The following is an 11,962-nucleotide window of genomic DNA, read 5'->3' as shown; positions in this document are numbered from 1 at the left end:
GTAAGTATGGTCTTCTACTGCTTTTCTCTTCTTCTGCTTGTGCTTTAGTACAGTCCAGACTTGAACAGTGCTTGACATATTCAATGGAACAAATTTTCTGGTTATACCTTCTTTTAAACAAGAATATGGACAATTTCTTTGGTTTTGCTATCTTCCTTCACTAATGTGACTCAGTTTTTCAATAGTTATAGTTAATATAGTATGCATTTATTTCAGGGGCACTATTCCTTTCACAAGAGCTTCTCCTAGCTCCATTCAGCCTTTGATTACATGGAATGTTTTAAAACAAGAAATCTGAATGCAATTTATGATGAAGGAATGAATCTTGATTAAGTTTATTTAGATGCAATTTACTGACACTTTTTTAGTTTTAGGTTAGTAATGTTAATGGGGGATTTAGTATTTGTTAGCAATATAAACAAAATGGAGAAGAACTTTTGCTGTAACAAATGTATCTCATATTTAGTAGTAGTAGTAGTAGTAGTGTGCTTCCCAAAGGTGCCTAGAGTCCCTTCTAATTACAGCTTTTATTCTCAATACATTTTTGGGGTTTTTTTCCCCTCAAATGCATGAAAGCAACTGCAAGAGTTTGCTTCTATTTTCAACTCTGATTTTGTCAGAATTTTGTACATATGAAAGTTGAAATTTAGTAGTCAAAGAATCACCCTGAAGTATCACACAAAGAAGCCTAGTGTGATGCTCCAGTGTTTGCAGACTGATAGGAAACTGGCTGTAAAAGTGGCATCATATCCCTAAATTTGCCATTAGCATAGATCAGAGAGATTCTCACTAGAATATATATAACCCTGTCAGAGAGATCCTGAGCTGTAGTGAACTTCTTGCACTGACATTAAAAACTCCGGTCCACAGCAGGTGCTCCCCACCTTTCAGAAAAGCAGCAAATCAAGATTTGGCAATGCGCTCAGCATGGGGAGCCAATCAGCCTAGGAGGTTTCTGTTGCCCTGCAAGTTTTCCCTTTGCACTTACTGTATTTAAATTACTGAGCAGACGAAAAAGGAAACAGTGACTGTTGTATACAGAAAGAAAAAAAAAAAAAGACACAGACAGAAGAGGAAATGATTCAGTTTACCTTTCCTTGGTAGGAGAATTGTATTGCTCTTTGTTTCCTAGAATCTGCCACAGTGTGTGTCTAACATCTGATGGTTAAACTCCATCCCTGCAAGCCTCTCATAGCCCACTAACCTTGTGTATTCCCATGCCTGACTGTGGGCTACTGGGCTATTCTCCAGTTTTATGAATTGTAGTTTTTTAGTAAAGTTATTTTGTTCTTGTTCCATATGAGATTTTACTAAGACTGGGTAAATCTGAGGCAACGGACTACATACTGGTGGACTTCAACTTACCAGAGAACACAAATTTGCCTTGCGATAAGTATTGTTTGTATAACATGTATGTTTGTTCTTCATTACAGAACTCAAGTAATTCAGATGTAGCTGATGGTGGACCTATTTTTGTGGACAAACTGACAAACTGGACAGAGGTGAGTCAGAATCAGACATGACAAAGCATCTCAGGTGCTTTGCAGGGCACTTTTGGTACAAAGCAGCTCCTAGGGCCAGCGTAACTAGCTGGAGTAAAATGAACACAAGCAGAGGCCACTTTGGTGGCTTGGAAATGTGAAAACAATCCTCATAAAAAGGCTTCCCACAGGATCAGGGTGCTTTATACTGCACCATGAACTGATCCTGAGGTACAGCCAAGCCCCATAGATGAGTTGCAGTATCTCCTTTATCATCCTGTCCTGCATGCTGCTTTTTAGCTTCATTCATTTTCCTACTGATGGCCACTCACAGACCTTTCTTTCTGACTATTTTTCAACAGAGAAATGAAAAAAGGATAATCCTGAGCCAGATTGTTTCCATGTACTTGGAAATGCTTGAGAAGACTGACAAGTCAAAGGCGCACATCAGGCACATATCTGAGGAGCTCTATACTCTGAAAAATAGCCTTCCTGATGGCTTAAAGAAGATGAAAGACCTCATGGACCTGACAAAGCTTCAGGTAACCCTCTTCCTCTGCCTCCAAGGCTCATGACACTGTATTTTCCAGTTGAAATTTAAATATGACTCAAGCCGATAATGCTTCAGCAACCTGTCTGGTAACCCCCATCTAGCTTAGTTCACACTGGAAAACCTAATGTTTCCGGCTTCAGGGTCTGCTGCAGGTCTGTGGTGTGGGGTGTCAGTGTGGGGGCTGCCCTCCCCGAGTCCTGCTGGAGTCTGGCACAGAGGTGCTAGCAGCACTGCCGCATTGTCTGCCCACCAGAGCTGCCACTGACATGCCTGTTTGTGGTTTAGAAATTGGGTGGGAAAGTTGTGCCCGGCTACAGCACGCCTCCACGGGTTTTGGAGGTTTATCAAGTGAGTGCCAATGACACGAACCACCGACCTCTGCAGAGGTGCACAGCCAATGCCTCAGCAGTATTAGCTGCTTGCAGGTATCTCATATACCATTGCAATAACTACAGAGTAGTTCTGTTTCACAAAATATAGCTCATTTGTGACATGTTGCAAAGTAGCACAGAAAGTGGAAAACAAAAATCTGTGACAAAGTGGCTCTTTGTTGTAGGAATTAGGTAGTAGAGTAATTGGAAACTGCAGCTGTCCATCTGGTTTACCGTGGTAGCACTGTGGCTTGTAGGATGTGATCAGTAAACAGGATAGCTCTTGGCATGACCTTCATTCCTTTTGTTTCTTATAACAGATGAGTGACTTGAAAATTCAACGCAAAGCTGCAAATGAGCTCTTCAGTGTCTTACAAAAGCTGGAGCCTTCAGCTCCTCTCAAAAGGAAAAGGAGCCAGTTTCAGAAGAAGTGCAAATGTTAATGACATCATGTGACCTTCTGTACTGAGTTATTGTGCAAATTTTATGATGCACATTTTTTATTTCAATCTTTTTATTTAGTTTTTATACATTTATTTATTAATATTTAAATATTTTAAATAATTATTTATAAAGTAACACCAGTCAAAGTATTTATACCTCCTACTACTATGTAAGAAATGACTTTGTCTTAAAATCCTGTCTATCTGTTATATGTTTGCTGACCTGAAAATACAGAATGAGGCAATGTTTACCCAGTTCCCATATGGAAATCCTGAAATTACATGATACAGTACCCAGCTTTCCATCTGGTGCAGTCTTGAGAGAGGGATATTAGAAGACTAGTCTCATCATTCATCTGTTTGGCATGGATATGCAAGCACCAAGATGGGGAAGTTTCTGTACTAAGGAATACATTCGTATCTGCTTACTTCTAAGCATATCTAAATCCAAATCAAGCAACTAGACATGCTTAAAGATGAGCAAATGCTGAAGCACTTTTATGAACTGGGAAGTGATGATTAATTGCTGACAATTGTTGTTATGCACTGAAGTTACCAGGAGGCTAAGCTACTAGCAGCTCCAGGAAAGGTGACTAACTCTATTGCACTGAGTTAACTTCAACTCATTGATTCTGAGACATTCTATATTTTTTATGTACTGAATCATTTCAATGTGTCTGAATGTAATTTTATTTATTTGGAGGTAGTAGTACGGAAGTTTTTATCTTGAGGACTTTATTTTTGTACTGGAGTATTATTTAATACTTTGGATTTCTCAATGGAAACTATATTATTAAATAAAAAAAAAGAAAAAGAGAAAGTGTGCCTGCATATTTATTCACCAGAATCTCTGCAAAAACTAGAATGCTAATCTTGCTCTATATTGTCACAAAAGATGGCCCTGCCCAGATATACAAAAACATATTTTATTTCCTTCTTCCTGTCTAAGAGTTGGGAATGGATAATGTTTTTGAAGAAATCTGTCAGAAAGGTCTAAAATTTCCAACCTCTTCCAGTTCTACTTCTATCTGGATGAAGAAACATCATTTTGCTTATAAGAAGGCATTTATTTTAAGTTTGTTGTCACCCTTGTTTGAAATACAAGACACTTCCAAATTTCCCTGCAGGTCAAGTTTACAGAGCCTAGATTGGGGTCAGCCCATCTGCTGGGCTCTCTGTGAGTGGTACAAACTGGAGGCCTGGGACTGATCAGGTTTTGGCCAGCCTCAGAGGCTTGGTGGGCAGAGGACTTGGTGGGGGCTTCCAAATTCTCAGATCCTCAAGTGTTTACCAAGCAAATTATCTGGGGGCAGACTGGTTGGGCTGACTGGAAATAGGGCAGATTTTCCTTGGGATCCCTGCCAACTTGGGACCTCCAGCTTCCCCCCGCCCCTGAACTTTGTCTGAATCAGCAAATTCCAGAAATAGCACCCCACTGACCCCAAAGTTTAGCTGTAATAAGCCAAATGAGTTTAGTTGTAATTGCTGCTGCCCCTCCTACTCCCATGAGCCCAGATGTCTCCCCTGGTGTAAGATACCTTAATTTCTATCCTCATTTTACAGTCATAACAAAGAAACTCAGTAATCCTGGATACTTGAACTGATTTTGAAGGAAACCGCTGTTGTTCTTTGTACTCATCACAGATATACATATGCATGTGAGATGTGAATGAAATAATGCTGTGGTATTTCTCCCATTCCAAGACTAAGTGTGAGAATCCTCAGCATGCATTTCACATAGGCAACGTGCCCTGTGTACATGTTGTGTCAGGAGGTATTACTTAAGAGACCAGCTGTCCTCGAGGGAAGCAAAGCTAGCTGTAGTAACTTCTATTAAAAAAAAAAAAAAAAAAAAAAAAAAGGAGAAAAGAAATAAAGGAAATAAAAGGAAGAAGAAAGAAAAGGAGAAGAAGAGAAAAAAGACAGAAGGGAAGGGAAGATGAAAAACTTAATAGGGAAGATTAAAGTTTCCTTAGCCATTGGCAGTGAGATAGTGAGTCTCCCAACTCCTAATTAAATACTCTAATTTCAAATTTAAAGCCAGGACTGGTTAGAAGTTACCTTATGAGACTATAAACTTGAGAAGTCTACAGTCCTTCCACACCTTGTCAAAGGGGTCTGTGGAAAAACAGTTAAGCCCATTGCTATACATCCAGCAGGAATAATATTTACCCATCCATCCTCCCTTAGTTGTATATACTGAAGCCTGTGCCATTTTCTGTGCTGTGCTGTCCTGCTGTTACCCTGTTAAATCTGGTTCAAAACAACATGGGTTTTGAGGGAAGGTTATTGTTCAGTCACGTAATTTCCCAGGTTCTTCTCATCCTGGTGCTGGGTAGCAAAGGCAGAGAAGTAGGGAGGGAATGAGCAGCTGGGAGATGGAGTAGCAGCTGGCACTGCTGGCATAATGTGTTTGTACACTCCGATTTCAGTAGTTTGGTGGTTTGGGGTTCTTTAGCTTTTGGTTGGTTGGTTGGTTTGGTTTTTCTTCCTCCCCCGCCCCCGAAGTATCCTTATTTCCATCTTTAAACTTTTCATGTTAAATCTGACACCAGACATTGCAGAGATTCACCAGTGCTGTGAACCTAACCACTCAAAGGAAGCCAAATAATTTGTTTCTCATGTTGGCCTCCCCCAGCATTTTCCCTACCCACTGTAAGCCTGTGAAACCCATTTCTACACTGTCCTTAAGATAAGTTGCTGAACAAATTTCTTGCTTTGCTCTGTTGATGCGATAATAGTGTTAGACAGGAACATCATAAAAATCAGCCTTCACAAGACCACATTTTTTCCCCTCAGTTACATACCATACAAATGAGGTGAATCACTCTTAACATGAAAGCCCATCATCTCTTCTCTCACACTCATGGGAGTTCTGGTTCTCCTCTTCTATGTCATTCCTCACTATATCCAAGTGAGGAAGGCATTTGCAGCTAAGCTAAATTTAAGTGTGAAATTAATTTTAATGGCTACCCTAAATATTTCCAAAGTGAAACACAGCAGAAACATTGGACAGTTTTACTGAAGGTCAGTGCAGTTTTTTCCAGCTACGCAACCTGAGAAAGAGAGTTAATAGATGCATATGCACAGGAGTGAAAAGATATTATCTATTGTCTGGCAGTTAAAATTAGAAAGGGGAAAAATCAAAGAAAAGACAGCATTGTCTCAGAAAGTCGCTGTGGTTTATGCATCACTTCTGCAGTGTATTGATTCTGTCCTTACTCTATTCCTGCATATTATCAGCACTGATTTTAATCTGCCATTTTATTGCCTTGTCACTCAGTATTTTGAACACCTTCAATAGTTCTTTGCAGCTGGACTTTCTCTCTGGCATCCAGAATATATCCTGAATAACTTAGTACATCAGGAAAATTAATTATGAATATGAATAAATAAGTCAATATGAATAACTTAGTACATCAGCCAACTTCACTCACAGCTGACCCCATTTCCCAAATTGCTGATGGCTACGTTAAAGGCCCAGGGCCCAGGCAAGCCCTGCCATGACTGAACGCACTTGACTGCGAAAACCATTCACTGATTCCTATCCCTTATTTCTTATCTTTTGACCAGTTGTATATTCACATGAGGAATTGTAATGTCATAGTTTAACTGCTTTGGTAGCTTTGCAGTGAGACTCTGAAGGTGTAAGAACGTGGTGCTATTGCGGCTCCCCCTTGTCTGTGTAGTCGCTGGCTCTTCAGCAAACCACAGCACAGCCAAGAAGCATGGTATATTCTCTCACACGTTACGTTTACTATTCTTTTGTGCACCGTATGGGCCCGCTCTCAGTATTACATGGCAGGGATACCAGCTTTACTGGTTTGCAGTTTTCTGGGATTCCACTGAGGCCTGTTAGAAAATCAATAGCCAGTAAGACCACTCTGTGCCTCCCTGGTGTGGGGACAGCGTCAAGAGCAGGTCATACCGCCCACACCCCACAGGCTGTAGTTCAGCTGTTTCATCCTTGAGTCCTGCAGGACTCCTGGGTGAAAGCTGTCAGCTCAAATCTGTCCTCATGGTCACTTTCCTCCAATAGTCTAGGAGTTACTGACCAGTTTTTTTTCAGTCACTGGGAAGCAGGAATAATAAACAAATATGAAAAGGTCTGGAGGTGGAAAAACCTCCACACCTGACAGATGGGTGTGGGATTTTCAGCCCAAAATAGACACTCATGCAAAAACTCTTACCTCTCTGCTGTCTTGTGTGGGACAGAGAAGTGCTAACAGCAACTTCTGCAATGCACGGAATGTACGTAGGCTGCCGAAATAGGTGAGGAACAGCATAATGGTCGGGTAATGGTAACATATATAACTTCTGGGTGTATTATGTGGCAGCTGGTCCTGATGCAAGATAGCAAAATAAGGCCACCCATCTTCCAGCTTCATCTATTACTCTTTTCTTCCCAAGGTTCCTTCTCACAGTAAGCAAACTTTCCTGGGAAGCAATAAGGAAGGTCTATGCCAAAAATTTATCTGAAGTAGTAAGCAGGGTAATTCCTTGATCCATAGCAAAACTAGCTGTGGCTGTATGGTGGTCACATCACACCAGAGTGAAATCAAAACGAAAGAGGGCTCAGCTCCCCGTCACACAAAGCGGGTAGGAACCTCCTGCACCACTCCATGCTCATGGCTATCTCAGAGGTAAACATGCCATTTATGAGATTTCCCTCTAAATCATAGGTCTAAGATGACCTTAACCTTACAAAACAGAAAGCAAGCCGGTTGGGTAAACCTCGTCTCTAAACCAAGCCAGGGCTGTGAGTTATTGCCACTCCAGTGCCTTTTGGTTGCGTGCTTTTAGTGTTTTGCAGGATCAGGTCCTGTACAGATTCAGATCTCCTTTTAAGTCTGCCAAGTACATGGAGATACATGGCATGCACATGTGATACAATATACAGGTTTTAGTCAATAATATATATGTACAGGAGTATATTGTTCAGAGGTGGCTGAGGATTTCTCTGTGTTCATGGCTAGATAAACTATTCTTTCCAGTGTGCTGCCTGTAGGATCATGCTCATAAAGAGCTGGCAATTTTCTGGAAGAAGCTATTAACAGGTGTAAATGACACTCAGTACTTCTTCACAGATTAGATCTATGATATTAAGCAAGATGCAGTAAAATATATTTATTTGCATAATCATTTCCACAGAAAAGTGTTCTTGAAAAGTGTATCATATACGATGAACCCAAAGCCAACGACACTTTGAAGGAAAGTCATTCCACAACTCACTATTTTATGTTATCCTCAGGCTGTTAATGTCACCAGCACTAGGGAAATTCCCTCCCATTCACCCTTATAGGCTCCTGAAGGTCAATTAACAGATGTTGCTTACTGGCATCTCTCCCTGTAGGACACACAACTCTGTCCGCAGTCCACTTTCATGTCTCCCTGCATTATCATCCTGTGTCCTGCTCCACAGATTTCTGGTCACATCCTTAAAAACTGTAGGTGCCAATGATTTATGTTCTTTAAAGGACAAATTTAGACTATCTGTTTTAGCTTTGCCTTTAGAAGGACCATTGAACAGAAGCATTATGGAAATGATGCTTTTCCATCAATTAAACATTTATTTTCAGGGATTTATAAAATATTTCCTCCCCACTTCAGCTGTATTTACATGACCACACTGTTTCAAGGAACCATGATGCTAAATTGAGTGGTACAACTAAAGTTTAATTTACTAGCCGAGTTTAAAATTTAGCTACCAGGCTAATTAAATGCTAAAGAGCACAATCTTACCCGATTTATTGCAATGACCATGGCAAGATTCTTTTTGATTTAAAAGTGATTTGAATTGGGTAACTGGATCCTGAATATGGATACAATGCTTTTGAAATTTTTTTTTTTACCTTGAGTGGTGGGCCTAAACAAATGACTCCAATAAAAAAAAAGTATAGATGAGGTTGAAACTTTAGTATAGATCCTGCACTTTCATGATTTTGTATCAAAAAGAACTACCAGTGTTCACATTATTTGCTGAGAATATTCTTATTTTCCCTAAATAGTCTCAAAATTCCTCACGTCGACACCTGGTGTACAGTCTTGAGAAGTATGAAGACTGTGGGTTCCTTCACATCATCAGAAACCAACTATATACCATGGGCTCTATTTAATTTGAATGGTCTAGCCTTGCAGTCTTTTGGTTCCTGAATCATGCTTCTCTTGCGGCCATTCCAGACACTCAGGGTTAATGCAGGAAAGATTTTGTTCTCACTGTAAAGCTATACTGTTTTGGTTTGGATTACAAATAAATGTGGCAAAGTCCTTTCCCTCATTTAGCCCAGTAGAAGAACACTTAGAATAAAACAGTTGTGAATTTATGAAAGGGCCATAAATTGATAAATTACAAAATTCTTAAGGTACATAAAATACTAGAAAACAATTAATTTAAAATGTATATAGTACTTTTCAGAGATTTGTAGAAAATACAAAAAATGCTGTAATTTGTCCTATGTCATTCATGTGCTGCTTCTCTTAGTTTGTAGATTAAAAGAGAAGTTTAAGAAAAATGATGCATGAACTTAAAAAAATCAGGAGATTTCGTATCTGAAACAAACAAGCAGTGATGAAAGTCCATATGTGCCCCCCAGCTGGTGAAGTTCATGCTGCCTATCTAGCGACTGGTTTTTTTCCATAGACTTTGTAAAAATTATTTGCTTCTTGAAGACTGCAAAAAATAGCTTGGTATACTTCTGAGGTGGTATTTATCATAAGTGGCTAGTGACATGGATATAATGGAAAATATTATTCATTTTAAAACCTTGAACTAGTCTTAGTAAACCAGCTCTTCATTTTCAGAGTTCTTATGAATTCTAAAATTACGTATGGACCAACTGCACAAATGCTACGTGAACACAGTGTTGGGAAAGAACAGCAACTGAAAGAAGAAATTGTCATGCATTTGTGCCTATATCTCAAAAAATAAGCTATACACAGATAAGCAAAATAGGTGTTATTTAACCTGCACAGAATGAAACAGTCTCATATGAAAAGTAAAAGTCACTTTGGCTAAGTAGTTTCTATCTAGTGATAGAAGTTGCTTCCCAATAAGCATTTCACATGCCATTAAATAAACCCCAACAAACAAGTGAACTGAAATTTAATTTAATTTGCACTTTTTACAGAAGTGACATTTGACTACCTGTGGAACCCACCTACTGAAAGCGGTCTCAGATCAGAGGTGCTCTTTGAGGGTGCTGCAAGGGATGCCTGACTTCTAGACTCTGACTAGAGCCAAGGAACGGCTTTAGTCCGAAGGTTTGTCCTCCTACCATTGTTTAATAGCTCTAGGCACTGTTTTTATCCATACAGCACTCATTTCCCATACTTTTGATTTTGTTAGACCATACATAACCTCAGTTCATGTTTTCAGTTTTGCTGGGCCATTTCCTACTTCAAAAGGGCTTTTCTGATAAATTTTCTGAAACAATGTGAGAAAATGGCTGACAGCACAGAAGAGGAATTTTCAAGAAGATGCTTTTAGTACTGGAGAGACTTCTTTTTTACTTATTTGTCAGCATAATCTAGCATTTCCAGGACAAGGTGCTTGTGCGCATTTCTCTGTAGGGCATTTCTGAAAGTGCAACACAGTGATGTGGCAGGGACCTTGGGAAGTACAGAGTCAGGATCTCCAGCTGAGTCAGCACTTGCCTCTGGGTGGGACAGAATGTGAAATACATCTGTCCTATCCCTCTTCCCACATGGAAAGCTCTGCTCCTGCTGGTGTCTGTGCTCCCCAGTACTCTTGCTGGCCTCATACTCAGAGTGAATGAATGACAGCTGAGCACCTGCTTAGTGGTTCAGATAGGAAAATGATTTTGGACTGGTTTTAACCTTCCTCCTCAGTCCTTGTTTCTATTTCAGATTTCCACGGCTTTCCTGTGACTTTTGTAACTAGATATTTTTGCCTCTGGTCACCTGTCTCTCTTTTTCACACACTCCCAAAAAAGTTATCTGATTTTTACCCTGCTTGACCCTTTCCAGAGCCCAGCCTTTCTGAGGCAATGAATAGGGCCGAAAATCATCCTTTTTTACAGATCTCTTTTCGGGACCCATGGCATCCCATGAGATGTGGCCCAGATAATGCCAGCTAAGCACAAAGGAAACCTCTATCGGATGAATGTATGGGTGTTTGTATTGATACATGCATGTCTGTTTTCATAAAAGCCCAAACCACCCTTTCTCCACCCTCAGCCCCTATATCTTAAGACTGCACATCATTCAGCTATGCACTATAGCAGTTTCTAAAAATAGTTATTTGACTTTATTATGATCATCCTCATCTTCTCTCTAGTTTTTTTTTATCACACCCACTTGCCTACTGGGCTTACGAAACTTAGTAGCACCTTGTGAACTCCTATTAAATTTTGTTAGCCAATTTAATTGGGCTGATACTATTATGCTCTTTCCCCTTCATCTTTTGTGGTATCCATTAATTGGAGAAATTCTTACTCACCCACATAAGAAATAACAAGTCTAACAATTACATGTGGGAGTTTTGCTGCTTCTTTGGCTATTTCTTACCTGTAGCTCATTAGTTTTATCTTCATAGGAAAGTCTGTGGCTTTTGCTCCTTTTTACTGTTATTATTTTCTTGCTGGTAGTTATTCTAAGTTTGTCTCTGAGTTAGAAAAGTCCTCCTGTACAATACCTCCTCAGCCACAGGAATATGCAAAGACATGTACAGCAAATTCAGCATCAAAGTAGCTTTTGCTATTCTGATATATTGGCTGTTTTTTTACCTCCAAGAAGGACTGAGAGGGAATAGATAGCCTGGAGTTTAGAAAAGTCTGCCTGAGGGTTAGCTCAAGAAGAAACATTGATTTCCTTCTCACTGTAGTCCTGTTTTGCCACCCCGAAGTACAGGTACACATTTTATTTTACCAAGAGATGCACACAGTCATGCAACTTGCCCCAAAAACAACATTTATGCAGAAGAATTCATTAATAGATACTTAGTACCTGGACTATGCACTTGAGTTAAACCATTAAATAAAGTTGTTGAAAGGAAATTCCAGCTTTCTTGTGTTCAAGAAGGCTGTGGTGAGAGGAAGGTCTGTAACAAAATGCAGAAGAAAAGGTCTAATGCAGTACCACTGTCTGATAGCCAGT

General features: G+C 39.8%; 1 protein-coding gene across 3 annotated transcripts in view; it reads left to right on the top strand.

Moving 5' to 3' along the window:
- Positions 1 to 5,346, top strand: part of IFNG (interferon gamma) — a 35,676-nt gene extending 30,330 nt beyond the window's left edge. For all 3 annotated transcript variants that reach the window (XM_080392223.1, XM_080392222.1, XM_080392221.1), the window contains 3 exons: positions 1,434 to 1,502; positions 1,844 to 2,023; positions 2,726 to 5,346. In XM_080392223.1, coding sequence (XP_080248349.1) covers positions 1,434 to 1,502; positions 1,844 to 2,023; positions 2,726 to 2,848 — 372 coding nt within the window. In that variant the 3' untranslated portion in view covers positions 2,849 to 5,346. The remainder of the gene's footprint in view (positions 1 to 1,433; positions 1,503 to 1,843; positions 2,024 to 2,725) is intronic.
- The last annotated feature ends 6,616 nt before the right edge of the window (positions 5,347 to 11,962 follow it).

The sequence above is a fragment of the Falco punctatus genome, assembly GCF_963210335.1.
Source record: "Falco punctatus genome assembly, chromosome: 6".
NCBI lineage: Eukaryota > Metazoa > Chordata > Aves > Falconiformes > Falconidae > Falco > Falco punctatus.
The sequence above is the reverse complement of the archived record's forward strand: the minus strand, read 5'-3'. Positions and strand labels throughout refer to the sequence as shown.